Consider the following 26102-nt stretch of genomic DNA (forward strand, 5'->3'; position numbering starts at 1 on the left):
AAAGCAAGGTCGGCAGGATTAGGACCACAGCCGGTTACGGAGATGAGGGCAGGACAGTGGGAAAGAGGCGGAGGGCTCAGCCAATCACCTGTCACTCCAGTAGATGTAGTTCTCGAAGACAGAGACGGAGAACATGTCCATGTTGTTGTTGGACAGCACCACCTGCCGGTTCTCCCCCGTCTCCAGGTCAATGCGCTCGATCTTGTCGGTCCTGGCGTCGCACCAGTACAGCATGGGAGTCCTACACGCACACAAAATCAGTGCTATCAAAGGACGCCCGACCCCCACCATTCACATCCGAGGAAGACTGAGCTACAGCAAGAAAGTCGCACTTAAAACGGAGCCATTCTGGATAAAAAGAGCCGGCTGAATAAAAGTAAATAGAAATGTAAAGTTTATTGGTTCAAGGCCTAGAAGGGACCATGATGACTCAGGAGGGACAAGAGATGGTCCTGAAGAAAGTCCAGTTTTGAAATACAGTCCGTCATGCAGAAGGTCATGGAAAGTGACCTGGAAGTGGAGGCGTTTCGGGCCGCACCTGATAGTCAATGGAGATGCCATTGGGCCAGCTAATGCTGACATTCACCAGCACTGCCCGCTGGGTGCCGTCGAGACGAGAGCGCTCAATCCGTGGGTACTGCCCCCACTCGGTCCAAAACAGGTACCTGCGAGAGAGGAGGACTTACTCACAGCGAACGTACAGGACCTCCATCATGACCATGACCTTGACTGCGACCATGACTGCGACCGCACCCGGCACGCTCACCCTTTCTCCGGGTGCACGGTGATGGCACGCGGCTTGTCGAGACCCTGGGAGATGACCACGTAGCGGAACGAGCCGTTCAGCCTCGCCACCTCGATCACATCGAAGCCCTGGTCAGTCCAGTAGATGTTTCCTGTGCAGATTCCGACAGACACACAGATTCTACTCACATGCTTTCATTCTGCTATTCATTTGCGAATAGTGTTTCCCTCAAGGATTTCTGTTCTTAAAAATGTACAGGTCCACTAAAGGCGTGTGTGTGTGTGTGTGTGTGTGTGTGTGTGTGTGTGTGTGTGTGTGTGTGTGTGTGTGTGTGTGTGTGTGTGTGTGTGTGTGTGTGTGTTTGCCTGGTTTCCGGATTCCCCACCTGCGATCCAGTCAACAGCGATGCCCTCCACGCGTCCGATGCCATTGGTCACCACATCCTCGCGCCACGTCTGATCCCTCTTGGCACGGCTGATGGTGCTCAGTCCCATGTCCACCCAGTAAATGGTGTCGTTGTCTGGGGGGGGGGGGGGGGGCGAGATGACACATTACCGCCGGCTCAGGCAGCGAAGAACCCCAAAATGGAGGCAGGAGGAAGCCGTCAGCGCAACCCACCCGCGTGGAAGTCGATTCCCACGGCGAGGGACGTCCCCGACACGGGCACCAGAGCGTCAGACTTGTCCGAGGGCTCCAGGGGGATGCCGCGGATGCCCTCGTGGACAGAGTACAGGAGGAAGGACCCAACGCCTGCAGGAAGTGGACAAGGAGAGTAGGCCTGTTACACCCAGCGCCCCCCAGGGCGAATCAGATGGATGCGTTCGACCTCCGAGTTTCCCCACAGAGGCCGAACTCGACATTTCAGGGGAAATTACATCCTGATCCTGTGTTAACATTTAAGGGAGAAGTGGGGGGTGGGGGGGGGTATACCTTCGCAGGACTGCTGGCCGCTCCGCAGGCTGTACCCGGCCGTGCACATGCAGGCCCGTGTGGTCGGCGAGGTGGGGGAGGCAGAGCTGCGAGCAGTCGCCGTTGTTGTTGCTGCACAGGTTGGTGCCTGACAACGACAGATGCGTAGCTGTCAGGACATGATGCGTTGGGGGGGGGAGTGGGGGTGCTCAGGGGGCCCCTGCCAGCCTAGGTGGCCCACCGCTTACCCCTCTGGACGGTCTCATTGTAGATCTTCATGTGCATCATGGGAGACGTCGTGTTCCTCAGCACCTTCCAGTTGCCTCCATCCTTCTTGTCGCAGGTTCCAATGCGATCTGTGCCCTGGTCGGCCCACCACAGCTTGTCACCTGCAGGGGGTGCAGTCATCCGGAGCCCATCAGCTCACACCGCAGGGGAAGCGAATCGCGGCATGGCAACGTCACCGAGCTGCCACTCACCATGATCGCCAGAGCTGTGGCTTTGGTCAGCTTGCCTTTCACCCCCTCCAAGACCTCCAGTCCACTGCCGTCCAGTTCACAGCGGTTGATGGTGCCGTTACCCGAGCTGATCCAGTACAGCTGCTCGGCATCAAAGTCGATAGACAGGCCTGGTGGGGGAAGGGGGACAGCGTGAGAGAGAGGGGGAGGTAGAGGAATAGAAAGAGGGATAAAGAGGAAGGAAGGGAGAGTGGGGGAGAGAAGGAGAGAAATTAAGCAAGGTGGGTCCTGACCACAGCAGGGCAACGTCGTGCAGTGAAAAGGTCGGATGCAAAGAGAGCGTCTGTGGAGAGCAGCTCATGATTAAAGAGCTTCTCCAGCGGTGAGAAGAGCCCGTCTGGCGTCCGGCGACTCACCCACAGGCCCCTTCTGGCCGGTGAAGAGGAGGCTATGGTTGCCGCCGTCTGTGTTGGACACACTGTTGTTGTCTCCATCCGTCCAGTAAAGCTTCCTGCAGGGAGGACACTGTTATCCCACTGCCATTGGCCAGGACCCAGCCGCACGCCCCCACCCGCCCCCACCCGCCCCACCCCCACCCGCCCCCACCCGCCCCAACCCCACCCGCCCCCACCCCGCCCCCACCCCACCCCCCGGGGCTGGCCACCCCAACAGAGGTGCCGTGAGTGGTGAGGGACACTGTTATCCCACTGCCATCGGCCAGGACCCAGCCGCACACCCCCACCCGCCCCCACCCCGCCCCCACCCGCCCCAACCCCACCCGCCCCCACCCGCCCCCCGGGGCTGGCCACCCCAACAGAGGTGCCGTGAGTGGTGAGGGACACTGTTATCCCACTGCCATCGGCCAGGACCCAGCCGCACGCCCCCACCCGCCCCCACCCGCCCCCACCCGCCCCAACCCCACCCGCCCCCACCCCACCCCCCCGGGGCTGGCCACCCCAACAGAGGTGCCGTGAGTGGTGAGGGACACTGTTATCCCACTGCCATCGGCCAGGACCCAGCCGCACGCCCCCACCCCACCCCCACCCCACCCCCCGGGGCTGGCCACCCCAACAGAGGTGCCGTGAGTGGTGAGGGACACTGTTATCCCACTGCCATCGGCCAGGACCCAGCCGCACGCCCCCACCCGCCCCCAACCCCACCCCCCCGGGGCTGGCCACCCCAACAGAGGTGCCGTGAGTGGTGAGGGACACTGGAACGTTCTACATTATACAGTGATATTCCAGGCAGAAATAGTGCTGCTATCCCACAAAATAATCCCTAATGTCAGTCTTTTCATGCAGCCACAGGGCTGGGTGGGAGTCTATCTTAAAGGGAGGAAGAAAAAAAAAAAAGACAAATAATGCCCCCCTCCCCCACCCCCCCGACGCAGATGCAGACGTACAATTGAGAGCAAGTCGCTGACACAGCTGTGGTTAAGTGTCTTTGCTGAAGACCCCAGTGCTGATATTACTGAGCCAACCCTGGGATTTCAACCTACGACCTTCCGTTCACAGCCACATCCCACCCCACTTCGGAGGAGATGCCCCCCCCCCCCCCCCCATCCTAAGCTTGGCAGAGGCGGACTGGAGCGGCTACAGCCCTCAAGGCAAACATCTGCTTCTCATTTATCGTCCGGCACGAAAAACAGCCCTGACCGGAAACCCTGCTCAGTCAGGCTTCGAAAAACGAAAGAGAAGGAAAAAAAGGGGGGGGGGAGCAGAACCACTTTTAAACAACACCCCCGCAACCCCTGGAAAGCACACCGGGCTGCTCATGCCTTCTCAAAAAGTCCCTCCTCTTAGGGCTTACAGTTAGACCCCCAGAGAAAGGGGGAGGGGGGGGGCATCAGACACAGACCATCTGCAGGCAAGGGACCTGCCAGGTGTGATCAAACCAGATCACTATGCTGGGTTCCTGATGAAGGGCCCAGGTTGGGGAAGACATGAGGGCCGGGCGGAGCGGGCGGACCCACCCGAGCACGGGGTGCACAACCAGGCAGTGCGGCTTGTCCAGGCCCTGGATGACCGCGTTCTTGAAGGAGCCGTCCAGACGGGCCACGTTGATCTGCTTCTTGTTGGCGTCATAGCTGGTCCAGAACAGGTTGCGGGAAACCCAGTCCACCGCCAAACCGTGGGCGTTGGGCAGGTCTGGTGGAAAAATATGAGCAGGGAGGGAAATGAGCTCTCAAGTGCCTTAAACATCTACGGCAGCCATGACAATATCAGCGGGACACGGCGGGAAAGCCGAGTGAGCCGAGCGCTCACCGGCGGACACCACGGTCTCCACGCCGGTGCCGTTGATGAAGGCCCGCTTGATGGTCTGTGTGCGCACGTCCGACCAATAGATGCGGTGTTCCAGTGCATCGTAGTCCACCACTGTCACGTTATCGATGTCTGGCACCGTGAAGGAGATGATGTAATTGTAATAGGGGTTGTCCAGGTCGACTCCACGGATCTCGATCTGACGGGCGTACAGCAGGAACTGCCGTGATTCTGGGGGGGGTTGGGGGAGTCAGTGAGAGGGAGGGAGAGAGGGATACAGGGATAGAGAGATAGAGGGATAGAGGGAGAGCATTTAGACAAATACCAACTCAATCTGGACTTAACACATCAGCAGCTCACGTACTCCTGCCTCAAAGATCCCAAGACAGAACCTGGGCAGGGAGGTGATACCAAATCTGGCCATAAATCAGAAAGATTGAATCTCTGCTTCCGCATGTTTCCGCATTTTCGCTTAATGCGACTCGGTGTTGAAATCAAAACAGGGCAACGGAGGACGGTCACAGGTCATTAAATTATCAGGTTAGAGATCCATTAAAACAGGAAAGTCCCAATAATAACACTGATTTCACACCCCCCCCCCCGGGCCCAGGCCTGCGCAGATCAGCTTCACCTGCGAGGCAAACCCCCCCACCCCGAATTACCCGCGGATCTGCAGAGTGGTAATTGAAGTCGCGCACCAGAATACTAAAGAGCCAGACGGCGGCGACAGAGGGGGGTGATGGGAGAGGGGGCAGCCGGGCAGCTAGAACCTCCCACCGCACTCACTCTGTTCCAGGGCAAGTTTAAGTACCCCCCCCCCAATGGTAATGGTACAGGACTGAGTTCCTGTTTGTCTGGGGGGGGCTACTGCTGTCCGTCCAAAACCTCGAGGAGACAAAGAGCTTGGATCTTGGACTGCGGGTCCCTCACGGAAAAAATGGGTCCGGTGTGTCTGACTGCCAAGCTAGCTAGCTGCCCCCACTCTCCTCTCACACCCCCACCCCGAAGAGGAAAGACTGCTGGGAATATCATGTCAGACAAATGGGGGGGCTGCACGAGTCAGAGTCACTCTCACTACAGACCATGATTACAAACAACACAATGTGTACATTTACTCAAAAACCTAACCCATGTGGTCTAAAATGTCCCTGCAGCCAATCACAGGATAAAACAAACCTAATTACCCTGCTTTATGGTGTTAGGGGATCTGGGAATATAGCCCACATTTTGGAGGTATGTCAGAATATGGATGAAAAAGTGGGCTTAAAGAAGGCTGGTCAAGCTCACAGCGACAGAAATATGCTTCTGGTCTATAATGAAAAGAAGTGCTATTGTATTGCTATAAACAATGCAGAATTATCCAGCTAATTTTTACATTTTAGGTAATTGTACTCATACATTCTAGACCATTAAAATCTATATTGTGGCATGAGTGTCACACACTTGATGCTTAAGTATAGTTATTTGCGAATGTGTAGAACGGCGCCTCCAAACGGCGCCCCCTGCAGCGTGGGAGGTCCTCCTCACCGTAGCAGGTGTGTCTGTCAGACCCGAGCTTCATGAGGTGAGGGCAGGCACAGGAGAACGTCTGGTTGTAGTTGATCAGGCAGAGGTGAGAGCAGGGGCCTTTGCCGCCGTTGGCTGCACAGGGGTTTGGAGCTGGGGGGGGGGGGGGGGGGGGGCAGCGTAAGAGGCGATACAGAGACATTATCACACGTACGTCACTGTTTGAACAGTATTTACTAGTAACCCAGCCCCCTTCTCTGAGTCACATTTCTAGATGCATAATTCCAGCTGCAAATTGCTGTCTTTGTTCGTAAAATTACAATTAACTGCTTTCAGAACTGTCCCCCCCCCCCCACAGAACATCTGGAGGAGGGTGTCAGGGTAGCACTGCCGGTGTGGGCCGTGGGTCGGGTCTCAGCCATCGCTAAAGCGGGCAGTGAGGTCACTGCGCCGCGACAGAAATGCCACCCGGCCCCCGTCAGGGATCCCCCTATCAGACCTGCCCTTTTATGATGTATTTAAAACCAAGCCCACAAATCGATTGTTAACCACTGACGCTACGTTCCGTTATCCAGATGGAATTACGCCCAGGAAGCCCCAGAACCCGCGGGCAGCGTAAAGGTGCGGCTCGTACCCTGAGGCTGTCTGGAGGGGGTGGTACACCTGCAGGTCAAAGGGCTGCGTGTTGGTCCTCTGCACCACGGTCACATTGCTGCCCGTCCACTTGTTGGCCTTGGCCAGCGTGTTGGTGCGCCAGTCCGTCCAGTAGACCTCTCCGCCGTAACATGGTCACCGCAAAGGGGTGAGACAGATACTCATGCCCCCGCAGCACCTCAATCAGCCGGGAGCCATCGTACCGGGCCGAGTAGATGGCGTCGGACCTGCGCACATCGGGGGTTTGGGTTAATTCATTTTACCTGACGTTTACAGTAGAGGAAAGGGTTACAACTATGCATGCTCCTTGGGATGTGAACCCACAACTGTTGCATTGTCAGCGCAAGGCCCAACTTGTTGAGGTGTAGGGCCTTGCTCTTGGGTCCGACAGTGAAATCTTTCTGCCGACCTAGGGATTTGAACCGAAACCCTTCTGATCACAAGCACAGCATCCCGACCCACTGAGCCACGTGCTGCCCCCCATCTGGCCAGAAAGTTCTTTAGGAGTCCGACTGGACTTGACCAGCCTATCCCCTTGGCCACGGCGGGGACCCACCCTGGCGTCAATCCACAGGATGCGCAGCTCCAGATAGTCTACAGTCAGCCCGTTGGGCCAGCCGCCCGCTGCCCGTCTCCTTGTGGATGGTGCGCCGACCCTCCCCGCTCATGGAGGCTGCCTCGATCGTGGCATGGTGGCATCCCAGTCCGTCCAGAACAGGATGCTGATGGGGGGCAGGAGAATCGCAGTCAGGAGACGCAGAGAACCGGAAAAAACACAGACGCTCTGAAAACACAGACAGGTCTTAGGCGTCACATTATAGAAAGAACACAAAATATACTTGCAAAATCTGTCAAAACACAAGCATACTTCTTCCGGAACATTCTCCATTATTCCAGTTTAAGAGCTTGTGCTGCAGGAATCAGCTGTCAGGAATCTACAGCAGCGCTTCCCAATTCTGGTCCTCAGGTACCCCCAGTCGGTCCATGTTTTGCTCCCTCCGAGCTCCCTGCCAGATATTCCACATTTTTGCTCCCTCCCACTGTGGAGTGGATTGGGAAACGCTGGTCTGCAGTGATGCCACATGACTCCCATTTGTGTCTGACTCTCAGCAGCCCCAACTTGTGCAAGAACTTCCCTCAAGAACAAATGCAAGAACTTCCCTCAAAGTCACACCTGCACGGTGTCCGCCCAAAAACTGACAAAACTAACTGTCACAGCCCAGGCACAGCAGGCAAACACCATCCCCCTGATGAATGTTTTATCGGGCGCCTTAATGAGGAGGAGGCTGAACGCCTTCACATCAGAGTCACAGAAATGTATGAGTCTCGCCTGAGCAGCCAGTGTGGATGTAAATCAACATACTGACTGTAGACGATACATCAGAAATCATGGAGACAGATTCTCGCTCTACAGAAAAGGCAGCATCTCCTCCGTCTTAGTCCATGTTGAACATGTGGGTTGACGTTACCAGTTGTAAGTGAAATGCAGGTCCTACACACACCAGGTGGACATCTCTGGACCATCTCCTGCAAGGTCACTCAGGCTGGCAGTGTTTGTGTCGCCCTTAATCTTTCATATTGAATTCTTATTAATTTGAGATTAACTGCATTTTCTCCATGATCCTGATGAGGATAAGCAACTGGAAAATCGATGGATGGATGGATGGATGGATAACTTCACTTTTGTAACCTATGTCAACCAGCTCCATGATACGTGTCCAACACCCAGCCCAAAGTGGCCTCGATGACCTCACCCGTAGCGGGGGTCCAGGGCGATGGCACGGGGGTGCTCCACCGCCCCAGCCAGCAATGTGGTCCTCATGGTACCGTCCAGTTTGGCCACCTCGATCTGGTCCAGGTTGCTCTCCACCCAGTAGATATTGCCGGGCGATCCAGTCCACCGCCAAACCTTCTGGAGTAGCCAGCCCATGCTGGATAACCACCTCCAGGCTAGTCAGGGCTGAGGGAGGCAGGGAGAGAATGGATTCTGCTGTTAAGCATCTGACACAAGAACAGCAGATGCCGCGATTTGCCTTCACATGGGAAGGTAGAGCCTTTATACTTCAAGAGTAAACGTTCGTCTAACTGCTATTTGCTCCTATCTGGACGCGGGAACCAGACACCTACATAAAAAGGCAAAAACCCAGTGATTTCCGCCTTCTTCTGCACTTGGTTTGTTCCTGTGTGAATCAAAGGGTCTCATCACTGGGAACTGCTCATTAGCCTGGCTGGGAACGGCCCAAAACATTCATTAGGCAGTAATAGGGGGTGTGTGTAGTGGGGGTGGGGATAACATACGTACTGCATGCCACTCCTGGGTATTAAACAAAGACACAATGCTGATCGATTGCTTAGACCATCGGGGGGTTAAAGCATAACCAACGGGTAGAGAGAGGCTACCAGAGAAACAGCTGCATGTAGCCTTCCAACGCGGTGTGGAGACAGGGTCAAGAAACGGCTGAGAGAAAACACTCCTCGCTCATTCCACGTCCGTACGCTCATGGCTGGAGCACTGCCCACATGACTGAACCTTCCATTCCTTTTCTATTCCGACTCCTCCATCCAGCTCCAGCCACTTCTCCTCCCCATAATTATGCAACGCGGGCTGTTTGAGTGTGGAACACCGCCATAACCCCCCCCATGGCCAGAGAACAGCAGCTAAGAGGCAAACAGCCCCGGGGCTCACCTGTGTCTTGTTGACATCTGCATAAACATGTAATTAGACACCCGTCTTAGGTAATGAAAGATTGAAGCTTCTAGAAAACGACGAAAACACCAATTAGAAGAAAACTTTGTTCCTTGGGATTTAATTTTGGCTGCAATTTGGATTTAAAGGGAATGACATCATGTAATTAGTCACCGGGGGCATGGCTATGTGCGACACACAAATAAGCCAACGCTGGCATGCACACTCATGTGCCCCAACATGAGGGCACAGCACTGACCTCCGTTTTCCGAGAGTTTGCCGCGGTAGATTTTGTCCTCAACTACGTCGGTCCAGTAGAGGGCACTCTGGTTGAGGTGGAAGTCCAAGGCGATAGTGTTGCGAAGGCCCGGAACCAGAACACTGAACTCGCCCTTGTACAGGTCGATGCGCCGGATCTCATGCCGGTTGGAGAAGATGATGAACGGCTTGAAGGGATCTGGTGGGTGGAGAAGGGCGGGGAGGGGGGGGGGGTTGTGGTAAGTATCATCAGACAAATGGCTGTCGGGGACACCCCAACGTCGTCTCTGTGACGACGATGACATGCTACGTGAAAAGCCAGCGAACCAAAATCTCAAAACAACACAGGAGACAAAAAACGGCCGCTTATGTCAGGTTACTCTGAAAACCGGGACTTGGCCAAGGCAAGCCGACCCCCATTGGCAGAGCAATGCTCCGTAATTAAAAACCTCGCACACACGCTGGCTGTATTATCGCCAGCTGAAGTGCATACTCCCTCTCGCTTACACCGTTTCTTTGAGGTCGCAGCCGTACGCGTGATCAAATCCTCTCCCACTCATCTCGAGTCTCACTCCAGGACCTCCCCAGGGGCACGGATGCCCTGGCAGATCCAAGGGGGCCTGGCCCTGCAAAGGGGCCCTTCAATATGTAAAACTGGGCCCTCATTTACATTTTATCAGTGGGGGAACCTGTTCTTACTCCACCATCAAGAGACGATCAGCGGATTTTTCTGCCCTTCTTTCCATCTGCTAAATCAATTCAGGTAAATGTAACTTTATCTCCACCACGCTCCACCAGTCGCTCCACCCGCTGGCAGACCTCCCACCCCCCTCACCGGTGCTCTTGCAGCTCTCTAAGTCTGCCTCCAGGGCCCAGCCCTCGTAGCAGGAGCACTTGACGCTGAACTTGTCCTGCTCGCAACGCTGGCTGCATCTCAGGTGCTTGGCACAGAAGCTCTGCACCTGGCAGGTCTTGTTGTCGACATTCAGCTCCATCCCCAGGGGGCAGGAGCAGACGACACCCTCACCGGGGGCCACCGAGCAGTTGTGGCTGCAGCCTCCGTTGTCCAAGGAGCACAGATCTGCGGCGGTGGTGGAGGGGAGACGGTAAACGAGAAGATCACACCATGAGAAGACAAGTGGCAGGAGCAGAGTCTGTCTGTAGACGCGAGACTGAAAGCCCAGACCTTCCCATAGACACCAAAATGGGCCGGAGCAGACAGCGGACCCCCCCGGAGCCGGTCCTCACCGCAGAGCTTCTCGTCAGAGCCGTCGGGACAGTCGTCAGTGCCGTCACAGAGCCTCTCGGCGGGCAGACACACGCTGGAGTCGTTGGCACACACATGGTGGGACAGCTTGCACACCAGCGCCTCGCAGCCCACCTCATCAGAGTTGTCGTCGCAGTCGCTGTCACCGTCGCACACCCAGGCCCGGCTGATGCAGCGAGCTGTGGGGGGGAGGGGGGGGGGTCACACAGGCATCCTTTTGAGTCAAACTGCACCAAAACAGCTTCTTTCTAGAAGCAATTCAGATCTCAACTAAGGACAGTGCTCAGGACCTGCACACCAACACTCTCAGCCCACTCAACACACACGCACATATAGAAATACCCGGTTATTTCTAAACTCTTAAACTACTTCCACTTCGTGCCAATTTTGTACACCACAGATATTTCATTATTACATAATGTCTAATGTTCATAATACGTTATATCTCGTCTCTCGTCAATTAAATTTAAGTCCCTTTTCTTCCCCACGGCCTGGAGCTGAGATGAGAGAGGCATTTCACGACAAATTATACTTACAATCGTGTGACAAATAAATTTTTTAACTTGCAATATTTTTAAAAAAAGCTTGTTGCCTGCAGAGAAAACCCAGCTCCTCTGATAGCAGGTTTAATTCACTGCTGATAGCACAATTTTAATCATAATACCTGAAACTTCCACATACATTGACCGCATTAAGAGTCGCCCTCTTGACTCACCCGAGTCCCGGCAGCCGAACTTGACAGCGGGGTCACATGACTGCGTAAAGCCCTCGCAGTTCTTCTCATCGCTCAGGTCAACGCAGTCGGTGTCGCCGTCGCAGCGCCAGCGCTTGGGGATGCACAGGCTGTCCATGCGGCACTGGAATTCGTCGTCGTGGCAGCCGCCGGGGGGGCGCGTGGCTGCGGTCACGGGGAAGGGGGGAGGAGGGGTGTGAAGGTTAGATGGGGGACAGTAAACCGGCTCTGACTCGGAGACCTGATTCGGCAGGAGACGATGTCACGCGAGTCACACGGGGAATCCCCACTCCACAAACGTAGGGAATTAAGTGCATAGGTGGGGGGGGGGTGGTCATACTCTGGCGAGGTGGGGGGGGGGGGGGGGGCAGAAAGTTAAAACCGAGGCAGGACAATGCAGATCCAAGAGCCAAAGAGAAAGTCATTGTGTGGACTTACGACAGCATCCAGGATTAAGCGAGAATTAATTCAAAACGAGCCACGCATTATACGTTTGTAAACGCATGGCCGCAGAAGCAGCGAGCTACATAAAGCACAGCGTGGCGTGCATTAACCAGCCAGAAACACCGATACCACACATCTGGCTTACATACCTTGGATTGTACATAAAGACATTATTTGCAAGTTTACGAACCAGAAGTGCATTTATTAGTAAAACAATGCCTGGTGTACTGCGCAATTTCATTTCGCCATAACTGCATTGTGGGGGAACATTCCTAAATACTGGAATAGTGCTGCTTTTCAAAAATACTGTTGAAATACCGCATACCAGAGTGTAAAGTCAGCATGGAACGGAAAGCAGAAACTGGCCAAGCCGACCACCGTTAACACTTTGCTCATATACGACCAAGGCACCATCTTTAATCTGAAAATACCCCGTTGCTGAGACCATAAGACAGTTTTTGGTGGGATATTGCCTGCAGCCAAGCCCACAGGCCAGTCTTTATGCACAACGTGCAAGTGAAAATTACAGTAACCGTGGTACAATGGGGTTAATGGACTGCGCATTATATTTTGAAATGCACGACTACGGAGGCAAAGAGTTGCAAATATTATATGCACATATTCAGTCAGTGATTTATTTATTTAGGTTTATGTACCTCCTGGTATTCGGCTGCATGTGAGTTGAATCCGGCGTACTTACTGTTTGCCAATTATTAAAACCGGACTTGCACGCCATCTCCTTTAGGCAGGTTTAACAGGACTGTAAGTATGACTGGACTACAAGGCCGGTACATCAGGAAATCATTTTGGTGTTTAACCACTGAACACGGACCCCCCTCCTCAGGCTGAAGCACTGTTGGTTAGATGATTTGTAGCAATTTCTTTGCTTTTATAGTTTGTTAACTTACATTTTCTAGAATTAAAGATTACAATCACACATTGATTGACTGCCATGACTTGCCTGACCGGTACTAGGGTGGCGATTATAGGAAATTAATCAACAGCTTTCAGATTTGAGAATTCCATAGGGCTATGGTATTAATGCTAATTAGTGACCAGAGCCGGGGAGACCCTGTCTGGGATAAGTGCTTAGGAGATGGATGGATGGATGGATGGATAGATAGATGGATGGATGATACAGAAATGATCGAGGGGTTGCCAAATTTTGCAGAGAATCCGATAAATTAACAGCATGCCCAGCTGGATTTATCTGGAAATAGGTTAATGCAGAATCATGGGAGTTTTACTTGCACAAAAATGTTCCTGAGGACAGAAGGGAAAATGATTGGTTATTCCCCAGAAGCAACTAGAGAGGCAGGACCAATCAATCAATCAATCCATCAATCAATCAATCAGATGTCTTGGTCCCACCTCCTCTACTTGCTGGACCCAGCTCATCTACAATCTGATTGGTTCAGAGAGAACCAATCATTATATCTTCTGCCCTCAGAAGATTTCTGTAGAAAAGCAAACTCCCACGAGCTTAATGCAGGGGCTGGAGGAAAAGGTAAAGGGATAAAATTAGCAAAAAACTGAGATGAGTGTGTATGGAGAAGCACAGCAGTCCCACAGGGATGGTGGAGAGAAGGGAAGAGATCGATTAACTGTGGCATTAAAATCCCGGCAGAAAGCCGAGTGCTGGCCGTCCGGCGGGGATCAGGTGCAGGCGGGGAGTGAAGGGAAAAGCGAGGCTTGTTTGCCGGGGGAAGGGGGACAGACAGGAGCAGGGCGGGGGCTCGAGCCCACGCTGAATTAATGACTTCCAGCCAGTCCCGGCGTGCTCTGAGGGCCCCTCTACCCAAAACAATGAGCTCCGTCAGCTCGGCACACAGCGGCCCGGAAGCGGAGCCGGACGGGTCGAGGCCTGGCCAAAACGTGGGGGCATCTTGCCCCATGATGGGTGGAACAGTGCCAGCCTTTCAGCAAAGAAGAAAAAAAAAAGTTCTTTAAGAAGCTATGCAGGGATGGCACAGATTGAGGGGGGCTGTGGAGGGATGGGCTACCAGGCGAGGCCCCCCCTGCATCCGCCATGACGTACAGCAGGCACAGGGAACGGCCCCCACCTTCCCTCACAGAGCGGCCCATGATCTGCCTCTCTGATCAGGTGATTAACGGCCAGAACAGGACCGCAGGGCTACATGCGGCCGGCGGCTGCTGGGAGCGAGACCATAGACGGGACAAGCGGCTCGCCACTCTCAAAAGCGGAGAGCTGGTCACCATAGCACACTGCCCCGAGACAGAGGCAGTGGCATGTGCCAGGGCAAGCTAACGGGTTAAGCCATGCAGAAATGCTACAAGACAAAGTGAGAGAGAGAGAGCTACCATTTAAGAACTGCTACACTTATTTGTTCCTACATATCCAAGTTTGTAAACGGAGGCTGTGTAGAGGTGCTCAAGGACCCTGTGGTTAATGTCAGTCAGTCCCCCCTTCCCTGAGTACAGCGCCTCACCCTGGTTGGTGCAGTTGGCGTGGCGTCTCGTCGCTGTAGTCGCTTGCAGTCGTTGTCGCCATCGCAGGTCCAGTACTCAGGGATGCAGCGACCGCTGTTGCACTTGAACTGCGCGCTGGAGCAGGAGTGACTGCAGCCTGCCTCGTCGCTGTTGTCCCCGCAGTCATTATCTGCAAGGGGAGCATGGTCAGGACCCTGCTAACCTGGGGGGGGGAGACACCAAGCACACAGCCACCCCCCCAGCTCCCCCAAAAATCAGCTTCAGAATGAGACTGCAGACCAGCTCTCTAAGGTTAGAGCAGACCAACCCCCCCGGACCCCCCTGAATGCCCTGCCCTCCCCCCACCCACTAAGAGCCTTAATGTACAAGTTACCATGCTGCTCCAAAAACATTAAAGTTACAGCCCCAAAGCACGACCTCCCCGGATGGACAAACATTTCTCGATACAGATTTTATGGCTGATATAGAAAAAGAGGGACAGCAAGAGAGAGAGAGAAAGAAATATGGGATAAAAAGGATTAGAAATTAAAATCACAGAAACTGCATAGATCACCCATGCACCATGTGAGGATGAACTCAGGCCTGACACATCAAGCTCAGCAGCAATAGACAAAAGTAGTGGAGATGCGTTTTCTGTGGAAGGTTCTGATAACGGGGTGAGGGCTGGGAATGCAGCTACGCAGGGCGTCGCACTGTAATGCCGAATGCCTGCGTGCCTGTGGATCGGGCCCCTGTTTGGACGACGGGTCCATCAGCGTCAAGCACATCGCCGCCATACAGGCGCCGGACTACAGGAGGAGCCCTAACCAAGTTTCGCTTAACCTTTCTGCTTCAGGACGGTGCCAGTTGGGCCGCTAACAGGAAGAGTGAAATCCATTAATAAGTAGACCGAATGCTGGAAGCTGAAGCTGCCATTAGTACTGAAGCAGCTCCCTCCACCCCTCCCTCCCTCCACCCCTCCCTCCCGAAAGCAGCAGCTCTGCAGGATGGTGCATGTTGATCTATGCACTAACCGGTTGGGTTCGGACAATTGATTTCATCAGAGCCGTCCACACAATCCTTTTCTGCAACACAGAATGAACCGGAGAAGGGGAGTGGGCACAGAGGACAGACACCGGGCACAACAACACACAGCACGATGCCAATGCGGGTGGGTGGGGGCAGACATGGGCACAGCGGGAGGGGAAGGGGACAGGGGCAGGAGGGTAAGGGCAGCGGGCGTAGGAACAGGGGAGAGGACAGCAGCAGGGAGACAGAGGACAGCAGCAAAGGGGACAGAACAGAAATGAGTCAGACACTGCGGGACCCCAACCCTTCGTACAGCTGTGGTAACTGCTCTCTAATTTCTCCTTCTCACCAGCGGAAACTAAACTCCCCAAAAAAATGCACCTGGAAATTCCAAGGCTTCCCAGACGGTCTCCTGCAGACCGGACCGTCGCTCCACCCACTGGTGGGCAGTACAGCTCTATTAGACACCAATCCAGAATGAGGGCTGTGTGACGCATAGGGCCCCCTAATCACAGGGGGGGGATTTCAGAGCTCAATGTCCACGGGGGGGGGGGCCACACCGCCTGCATCAGTGCAGGCCGCTAAACGGTCAAAAACTCATTTCACAGGAAGAATTTCTCCATCATGCAGGGGGGTTAGCTACACCCAACCCCCAAAACGGTAATATTCCAGATACAGTAAAATGGGGAGGTAATCGATCCCAAAGGAGAGTGGAGACTGCCCATGTTTTATCCACCATCCTGGGAGGATATAGATAATTATATGTGTACAGCTGACAAGTGCTTACAATGTGATATGGGGGGGGGTTCCCCCCATTAATCTGAGTAAATAAAGTACAGTAATAGATTTTTAAAAAACTTCGATCTGGACTCTTGACCAGTCGAGTGAGAGTCAGACAGCTGAAGCTTTTCTGTTAAGTGTCCAGAGCGACGAAGAGCAGCCAGACGATATAGGTGATGCTGGGCTGGTGCAGTGCGCAGTGCAGTGCAGTGCGCACTGAACCCGTGAGGGACAGTGCAAAGGGGGCCTCGCAACACAGCCGCCCCCAGTGACGCCCTCGTCATACTGAGCATAACCACGCTGCCGGAAATGTGTCTTTGTGGGTGTCTGACAAACATGGAGGTGGGGGTGCAGAAGGTAACAGAATAGAGGAGGAGCAGTAAGGGGAACGAGCAGCGATGCTGACTGTTAAAGGGATGGGGGGGGGCTATAGAGAGGAGGCAGAGGCGGATGAGTGATGGAATGGGGGGGTGGGGTCACTCACCATTGTCGCAGCGCCAGTTGATGTTGATGCAGCGTCCGTTGTTGCAGGTGAACTGCGTGAGAGGGAAGCAGGTGGGGTATGCTGGAGAGGGGGGGGGATTCATCATAAATGTCAAATACTAGCAACTGACATTCATCCCCTTCCCAGGAACCAGAAGATAATGATCAATCATGCAAACAGGCTAAGCTGTGATTGATATTGATCTTATTAGATATTTTGCAGCCTTGTCCTGTCCTGACTTGGGAAGGGTGTGGGGGCCGGGGGGGGGCGCAGGGTGACAGACAGAGAAAGGTGCCCCGGTTATGTGAAAAGACCAACGGGAGACACTAAACAAATGGGGCTGTATTACTGCTGGGGGCCCACCACAAGAGGCTGGCTCGTCTGAGCGATCGCCGCAGTCGTCGTCGAGATCGCAGGTCCAGGAGTTGGGAATGCAGCGGCCACTAGCACAGGAGAACTGATTGGGAGGGCAGGTCCGTGCTGGGGGGGGGGGGGGGGGGGGGGGTTATAAACAGCATTAAAACACCTGCACTGACGATGGCACTAATTACAGATAAACACAGATGTGTATTCAGAGGTTAGCAGGCTGGGGGACCTTCTGGGAGATACCCCAGCACCGGGCAAAAAGGGACAACAGGTAGGGGGCGCCGTACCCGAGCAGGTGGTGTTGGACTCGTCCTCGTCGTTGCCGCAGTCGTTGTCGCCATCGCACAGCCAGCGCAGCGGGATGCAGCGGTTGTTCTGGCACTTGAAGCGGTCGGCGGGGCAGGTGTGCTGGTCTGTGGGGGGGGGCAGGATCAGGTGCATATTTCAGGAAACCCAGGAGGGCGTCAAGCCCAGTTCTCACCACCTCCCACCTCAACACAGCGAGTTAGTAATTTTAACTATTAATACTACTAACTATACTACTATTATTACTAACTTGGCTGGTAGACCACGTGAGTGCACGCACACACGCACACACACACACACACACACACACACACACACACACACACACACACTCGCTCTGTCTCTTGCACCCTTGCCTTACTGCCCCCCTAGGCAGAACAGAACAATTGCATTTTTAGAGACCCTGGGGGCGGGACAAGAGTGGGGGGTGGCCTCTGCAGATTCTCCCAGTCACACCTCCAGAAATCAGGCAGATTGTTCCAAGTGGGTGTCTTTGCGTGTAAAAATACACGTTTCTCTATGTGTGTGAGTGTCCCCAAAGACGCATGCATGCATGCACATGCACACCACGCATGCGCACACCTCCCGGGAGGCTATGCCGCGCCGAGAGCGCTCCCCACTCACAGCAGAGCTCGGATGCTTCGTCACTGTTGTCCAGGCAGTCGTTGTCCCCGTCGCATTTCCAGCGCTCCTGAATGCAGCGGTTGTTCTTGCAGGCAAATTCACCGGGCTGACACTGAGGTGGGGGGATGTAGGAGGGGTTTGCTGGAGTGGGAAGAAAGTAGGGTGGGAGGGAGATTAACATCCAGGTGCCCATTGGGATGGTACAGGGCAAGAGCCCAAACCCAAGGGCGCCGCCTGCCTTCGGCTGCACTGTGACCGCTGCCCTGCAGCCCCGCGGCGAGTCAGACTCACCCTTGCAGCTGACGTTGTCTGCGTCCAGAATTTGGTCCTCTGCACATGCGCAGCTGCGACCCCCCGGTATGGCCAGGCATAGACTGCTGCAGCCCCCGTTGTTAACGCGGCAGGTATTACTGCCTGCAGGTGCATGGGAAGACGCAGCGGGTCTCGGTCAGTGCTCCGAACGAGGCGCCCCCCCACCACACCTCTACATTACACCCCTAATCAAACACATTCCTACACTGACGCGCACATTCTGCGACCCGATCCTACCCTGCTGCTGCTGGGCGTCGTAGGTGCGGATCTCGAAGATGGGGGGCCGCTCGTTGCGGAGCAGGGTGACAGTCTTGGTCTGCTGGTCCAACTTGTAGATGCTCCCGCTGCGGTACTCGTTCCAGAACAGGAAGTGTTTGTAGTGGCACAGGCCGAAGGCATGGTTCAGCTCTTGGCCCTCATACACGGTCTGACGTCAGCGGAGAACGGGACAGGTCAGCGTGTGACAAACACACACACCCCACACCCAAACACCTCTCGACAGACACATACCTTGCGCTCTGAATTGTTGAGGTACACCATCTCGATGCGGTCATAGTAAGCATCCACCCAGTACAGGATGCCCTGAGGGATGTCCAAACTCAGGCCATTGGGCCACAGGACCGTCTTGGATGTGAGGAAGACATTCCGGTTTGTTCCGTCCATCCAGGATCTCTCGATCTTGCCCCGCTTGCTGTCCTTGGGGTCTTCCTCCCAGTCCGTCCAGTACATCCACCTACAGGAGGCCGGGGAGACTTCAGCCAAAGCTCTCATATAAAGCTCTCCGGGGCCGGCATGGTGTGACAGACATGCCTGTGTGCCGTCGCTCCTGTTACCGGCTGAACTGCACACACCCTCTCAGAAGCACCCATTTGTTACCTTCTGACAAATGTACATGTATTTAAAAATAAGTGTGTGTGCATGTGTGTGTGAGATGTGTGTGCACGTGTGTGTGTGTGCGCGTCTGTGTACCGGCCCAGTATTTCTGTCTTTGAGGGGACAAAGTATAAAAAAAGTTGCTTATATATCGGCAAACGTCTACAGTCTCTCTACAGTCTCACGTGCATTTCTTTCATTGTTTATCATCGATTTCCATTCCTCCTTTAAGAACCACACACTCAGAGTAACAGCCAATAAGGAGCCTCCATCAACCGTGAAACAGGCCCTGTCACGTGGGATGGCTGCTTCCACGTCCTGGGGGGGGGGGTGGGGGGGGGGGGGGGTTCACTTTCTCCTGCAGGATGCCCTTGTCTGCTCAGGTTCATCATTGAGCTTACATATTATTCATTCACAACTGCCAGTGACCAATAATCACCAAAATGCCCCCTCCCCCACCTCTAAAGATAAAGGGCGGGTGAACACCTTGGGGGGGGTAGAGCAAAGCAAACCACGGGAAGGACAGGAAGAACATGAATACAGAAAAGAAAATATAAAAACCTGAATCTGAAAAGCATTTAACTGATTACAGTCACTGCCTCCACTGAGTAGAAGCTCAACACCAGACCCTCAGATCATTAATCATTCAGCTCCATACTTCCATTCCCACACACACACACACACACACACACACACACACACACACACACACACACACACACACACACACACACACACACACACACACACACACACACACACACACACACACACACACACACAGCGTCTCTGCGGCCAGCCCACAGTGAAAACGACGAGTCATCAGCCTGCCTTCCTTAGACTGGCTCTGACCCCTTAGGCGGCGATCAGGGGCTGAGCGGACGTCCGCCGCGACACAGACGGCTGTGTGCGTCTGCAGGCCTGCTACAGGGAGCCTGCGCTCTTCCTGTCAAGCTTGAGACAAAGGATGGGAGGACACAGGGGGGGGGCCATCAGATTAAAGCCAGGGGAATGCAGAACTGCGTGTGCCGGTGGGGTGTGACATAAGCAACGGGGGGGGGGGGGGGGGGGGGGGGGGGAATCAAACGTCCAGGGATGCCGAGAAGGCCGGAGAGAGGACCAGCTGCTCGCCTCCGATTACACGCCTGGGGTCAGGTACCCCATCATCGAGCTGACATTTCAGTTAACGGGGCTGTCGGCAGCGATGTCGGGGGGGGGGAGGATGTACTCAGCTTGAATACCAAAAGCGACTCATTAACATGGAAGCAGACACACAAAGGGGGGGAGGGATTTAAAGGACCCCACTCCTTCCACGACCCGGCCCCACCCAACCCACCCGTTGTGGGGGTCCACCACGATGGCTCTGGGATGGGTCATCTTCCCCTCAATGAGGGTCTTGCGTGTCTGCGAGGCCTTCTCCAGGCGAGCCACGCTGATCGTCTTCTTTGGTCCATCATCTGTCCAGTACAGGTTGTCCGCCATCCAGTCCACAGCGATACCCTCCACAGTGTGGACCCCTACGCATGATGGGCACAGTAGCTGACACAATTAAAAATGGGCCTTCAATTTCGGAGCCAGAGCATCTGTCCCACTCGCCACTGCCAAGACATCCATTTTGCATTGTTTCCAAAAAAGGTCTAGCTAGATCATACTAACCAACCAGTTTGACCATTCCTCTCCAAAAAGGGCATTCAAAAAGATTGGTAGGTGCTTTGTAGTGGTACATTAATGAAATACAATATACGCAGACACCGGCCCCACGCAGACACCGGCCCCACGCAGACACCCGCCCCACGCAGACACCCGCCCCACGCAGACACCGGACGACGCTCTAGTCGTACCTTCTTTCAGGATGGTGTCCCTCTCTGTGCCGTCAATCTTCTGCCGGCCGATGAGGTAGCTGTTGGCATCGGCAAAGTAGATGAACTCGCTCTCGGCGTGGAAGTCGAGAGCACGAGGGTTCATCAGGTTCTCGATGGGGATCATGTACTCGTCCGGTACTTTGGCGTTCAGGTCCATGCCACGGATGATACCTGGCCGGCCCTTTCCGTACACCAGGAAGAGCTCGTGCTCCGGTTCTGGAGGGGGGAGAGCCCGAGGGGTCAGGGAAGCTGGCATTCCGGCAGGGTGCCCCGGCGTAGGGAAGACCCTCGCTGCCCGACACTCACTCTTGCAGGACTTGCCATCACTTCCCAGGCTGAATCCGGATCGGCAGCGGCAGGTCCGGCTCTTGTGGCTGTTTCCTAGCAGGCAGATGTCTGAACAGCCGCCCGCCTTCCCAAACTGGTCCGGTTCACACGCATGGCTCCGCACTGCCCCCCGGAGGACAAAGCCATTAGAAATGGATGGCTACCCTATGGCGTTTCACCAAAAGCTATAAGGAAATGCGACAGACGCCGAATGGGGGCCCGGGTACCTGGGGGCTGCCGCCTCTGGTGGTACACATGCAGGGCCCCTCCCTTGTCCACGCGGGTGACCACCTGGTAGTCGGAGCTGTTGAAGCGGTTCACCCTGATCACGCTGGTCTTGGGCTGCACGTAGCCATTATCCGAGTTGGTGGCGTACAGGTAGTTCTCGAACACGGTCAAGCTGTATAGGTGCTCAATCTGCCCAGGACAGGAAGAAGGATTGAGAGAGCAGTGAGCCAGACATGCATTTGTCTCTGTGGCAGATATGCACCAAATCCACGTCAAACGTGCATGAATACCCTCAGTCTTTAGTGACACATGCACATTTAATGACATTAATGCCAAATAAGCCTTCATAGATCCTTCGCTGCTCATAGATCTTCAACAAGTGCTAAAACCTTCAACTGTGAACTTAAATCAAAACAACAATCTTAATCTCAATCCCAGACATCGCGGAGGATCTGTGACTCACTCGAAATGACATGATTTCAGGTTTACTTGCAATGCGTCGATTTCGAGGTCAATTTCACACGACATATCGTAAGAGACTCAGCCAACACCCCATGACCTAATGACATGCTTTTGTCACCCCCCACTAACTCTTTGCTGCTGTGACTGAGTACAGCTACCAAATTGGGGGGGGGGCACTGGAAAAGCAGATGAACGAGCTGGTTAGATGGGCCCCAAAGTACAGAAATGTGTATCTATGTGAGATCTGGCAAGTCTGCAGACACATCTGCGGACAAAGAAGAGACCTTGGAGTGTCCTCTTCCTCCCCCCTCGAACCCCCCTCCCCTCCCCAGGTTCATGATTTAATTAAAGTCATTACTCCTAAGCAGACAGAGAGAAAGTACGGCAAATCAATCCCGATTCGCTCAAGGAAAGTGCATCACCAAGGAGCCAGGCCAGAGAAGAGGATAAGAGGGGCTCCTTAACTGAACAGAGACGGGGGTGGGGGAGGGGGGGGGGTCATGGCAATGCACTCTGACATCTTGCTGTTGGGAAGGATCACTAATGGATACAGGATACTGAGGGAATGCAGTCCGCAGAAACACAGTTCCAGTAAAATCTGGACACACCTACTAAGAATCATTTATTTTTCAACAAGATAACGACCCTAAACATACCTGGAGGTCATGTGAGTATTATCAAGTGAACAAAGACTGAGACGAAGGGCTGAGACAGATGACCTGCCCCCACAATCTCCCCATCTAAATACCATACATCTGGTCAGGGACGCGTCAGATCAAAGAGGAAGAGCGAGGTAACCAACTTGTGCCCAGAACTTGTGGAAACTCCTTCAGGGCTACTGGAGAAGCACAGCAATGCTGCACTGAATGCTGAGATGGTGAACATTTCTCTTAATTGTTGCGGTATTTGATATGCATTACATCATTGCCTCAAGGCATTTTACTATCAGGCAAATAAAGCTAAAATAGACATAAATGCATTAAAAGCAGGTGTGTCTGGACTTTTATATGAAGAAAACTGAGCAATAAGTAGAGGATACCTGAAGATGCATTGTGGGTAAAAAATTTATGCAACTCATATCTGGCCAATGGGCCTACGTTTGTATTAATTCATCATGCTTTATGAGAACAAGCATGTCTTCACTGAAGGTTGCCTCCATGCACAATCCTGAGGCATTTTCTACAGAAACACTTAGCAGCTGACCACACACGGCTGAAAACACCCATCAACCCCAGAGCAATTGCTCACCAGCAGGCCCTGGATGATCGTGTGCCGGTTCTTGCCCTCGTAATCCACCACCTCGATATAGTCCAGGTAGGCATCAGCCCAGTACACCAGTCGGCTGACCAGGTCGAGCGTGATGCCATGTGGGAACACGATCTTGCTGTCCACCAGCTTGGTGCGGTTCTGCCCGTCCATGTCACAGCGTTCCACTTTGGGGATTTGCCCGTAGTCGGTGAAGAACACCTTGCTGCATACAGAGAGGAGATGGTCAGCCTCAGACAGCTTTGAAGGTCATTAAAAGGGCATCAGACTTTGAGTGGAGGATAGTATTTATAGCAGAGCATCAAACAGGACATGACCAAGGTATGGCAAGACAAGACCAATTCGCATTCAGACGTCTAGCAGCTGCTCGGCAGGGATGAAACCACATCTCAGTGCCGAGGGCAAATAAATGCAATCTGCAGGAATTGATTGAACAACAACAACTGAGAAGAAGCAGGAGTTCTGCTGAAGGAAGGCTGGGGACAAGAACGTAGTTTGGGCATGGCCAGCAGGGACATGTCCGTGTCAGTGTTGGGGGAGCACCGTGTGTGTTTAGGGGGTGGGAACTGTATAGTCCCTACCAATGATGACACCAAACCTACAAGTATATACAGGGGCATTTCCATGCTGATTGGGAAAATTAGGCAAAGTTTTTCTAACTGTGTTGCACTTGCATTTTCAGTATTTTTGATAGAAAATAAGGTATTTTTTCATGAAACAAAAGACCTCTGGTGGTTACACGTTTTGTTCATGAAAATTTCATCGTTTGAATATTGCAACTGTTTTCATTAATTTTTTCATCACTTTAGATAGGATTTTAAGCTATTCTCTGCAGCCCTATTTTTGAAGAAATCTCAAACTTTCACTGTGATGACGTTTTAAGTGGGTCTTGTTCTTAATATTTTCTGAGGTAAAAGTTTGTTCTAACATGTACTTTCTGTTTGGCAGTCTTCTTCACTGAGTGTAAAAGATTCTGTAACGCGAGTCACAAAAAAGTACAAGTTTTCTCACAAAAAAGAAGCCTATGCTAGTAGCAAGCTGACAGTGATATATCTGCATCCCTAGCCCTTACTGGTTATGGGAAAACCAGCAGCAGGCCTGGTGTCCCCTCTTAGATAAGTTATTGGGCATTGAATATCTGTAACGCGAGTCACATGTAACGCGAGTCACAATGTTTCAACTGCACTTCATACTGATTTCTTTAATTGTTTCAATCATAATAGCTTTATAGTAGTTTCTAAGATAAACTACAGATGGAAGCACTTTCTTTTACCCACAATTAATCTTGCTTCCTGTTTGTTCTGAAGCCACACCTCATAAACAAAGCAAAAGAAATTAAACCCGACTTCATCTTGAATTTCAGGTATGTTTAAGGAATTTTTTACAGTATACTTTTAAGTTTAAATACTGAAAACTATATAGACTTACTTAATACTAAAGAAAAGAAAATTAAGGTAAACAAAGGCCTGTTATTGAGATCTCTAAGTATGACTACACATCCATTATCTACATGAACATGAATACAGAGTGATGCATTCTGTTACTGCCTGCAGAATAAGGCTGTGTGTTTTTATCTTATCTTAAACTTATCTTAAACACAGATAAATTTATTTAAAAAACACTGGATTTTCTTTGCTACATCACATGGGAAGGGCCCTGTCGATGGCATTGGTGGGGCAGTGAAACAGGTGGTACGGAATGCAGTGAGAAATACAAAAGCTATTGTCACAAATGCTTCTACCTTCACTGAGGCAGCCAGGGCAAGCAATGTCCAAGTCATTGAAATGAAGACCTCCGACATTGATGGGATCAACAGTGAACTGGGGATAGAAGAGGTATTTACAAATGCTCCCCCAGTTCCTGGCATTGCAAATGTTCACTGCATGAAGTTGGTTAATGGGAAAGCCACCTATTACACCCTCTCTTCAGATGCAGTATTTAATGCTGCTGAACCTTGTGCTGAATCAGATTCAATACTAAGTGAGAGAGGATTAAATACCGACTCTGGAGAGAAGGCTGACACAAACGTCAGAGAAGCCAATTCTGAAAATACATGTATATGTTCTAGGTGGGTGACTGGTTTGGTGTAGAATATGATGGGAAGGTTTACCCAGGGGAGGTAAAATGTATTGACAATGGTGAATACCAAGTTTCTGTAATGACACAAGCTGGCAAATTTTGGAAATGGCCTGTGAAACCAGACGAGATATTTTACACCCATGACAAACTGGTGAGAAGACTGAAGCCCCTGTTACTGTTAACAACCGCGGTCACTTTGGTTTTCCTGATTTTAATTCGTAGTCGTCTCTTGCAAGACGTCTGAAGAAAAAGAGTAGACTTCAGCATTGCATAAATACTTATACAAGTATTATATTTAGAAATCAGCGGTACATGTATGACTTGATCTATTTAGTAGGTATGAAAATGCTTTTCATCTGGTGACTCAAGTGAACTTTTCCAGTTATAGGAAAAATGTAACGCGAGTCACGGTAACACGAGTCACACCAATTCTGCAAGTCCCCAAGAATATTTAGAGAGAAGTATTTTCTATTCCATCTTAATATAAGAGCCTAATGTGTTTCTAATGCATTACAAATATTCCTTTGTTCCAGTCATTTACCATTGAAGGAGACTATTTTTAAATGTTGGCTTAGTTTTTGGCCCTTTCCTTTTCGTGTAACGCGAGTCACACTGTAATTAGAAGTAATTAAAAGACTACTTAAAGACTTATCTTACTTTTTGTTTATGTCATTTCACACCCATTGCCAATTGGCACATGCATGCAAGAAGTGGTGTATAGAAATGTATATGTGTGGACGGTACACAAAACAA

At 52.6% G+C, this 26102-nt stretch overlaps 1 protein-coding gene across 1 annotated transcript in view; it reads right to left on the reverse strand.

The window, feature by feature from the left end:
- LOC125723515 (low-density lipoprotein receptor-related protein 1-like) overlaps positions 1–26102 on the reverse strand; it is a 61188-nt gene that overhangs the window by 33525 nt on the left and 1561 nt on the right. Inside the window, 40 exon segments of the mRNA XM_049000163.1 lie at positions 89–241; positions 537–665; positions 767–896; positions 1131–1265; positions 1364–1495; positions 1676–1751; positions 1753–1802; positions 1903–2043; positions 2133–2282; positions 2529–2623; positions 4085–4259; positions 4377–4604; positions 5901–6032; positions 6514–6532; positions 6534–6662; positions 6664–6763; positions 7094–7155; positions 7157–7215; positions 7218–7255; positions 8288–8418; positions 8420–8493; positions 9479–9676; positions 10313–10558; positions 10726–10923; positions 11460–11642; positions 14372–14393; positions 14395–14415; positions 14417–14541; positions 16645–16725; positions 17008–17124; positions 17298–17423; positions 17941–18081; positions 18232–18354; positions 18490–18679; positions 18763–18985; positions 20462–20642; positions 20967–21203; positions 21294–21437; positions 21542–21731; positions 23253–23475. Coding sequence (XP_048856120.1) covers positions 89–241; positions 537–665; positions 767–896; positions 1131–1265; positions 1364–1495; positions 1676–1751; positions 1753–1802; positions 1903–2043; positions 2133–2282; positions 2529–2623; positions 4085–4259; positions 4377–4604; positions 5901–6032; positions 6514–6532; positions 6534–6662; positions 6664–6763; positions 7094–7155; positions 7157–7215; positions 7218–7255; positions 8288–8418; positions 8420–8493; positions 9479–9676; positions 10313–10558; positions 10726–10923; positions 11460–11642; positions 14372–14393; positions 14395–14415; positions 14417–14541; positions 16645–16725; positions 17008–17124; positions 17298–17423; positions 17941–18081; positions 18232–18354; positions 18490–18679; positions 18763–18985; positions 20462–20642; positions 20967–21203; positions 21294–21437; positions 21542–21731; positions 23253–23475 — 5307 coding nt within the window.

The sequence above is a fragment of the Brienomyrus brachyistius genome, unplaced genomic scaffold, assembly GCF_023856365.1.
Source record: "Brienomyrus brachyistius isolate T26 unplaced genomic scaffold, BBRACH_0.4 scaffold50, whole genome shotgun sequence".
NCBI lineage: Eukaryota > Metazoa > Chordata > Actinopteri > Osteoglossiformes > Mormyridae > Brienomyrus > Brienomyrus brachyistius.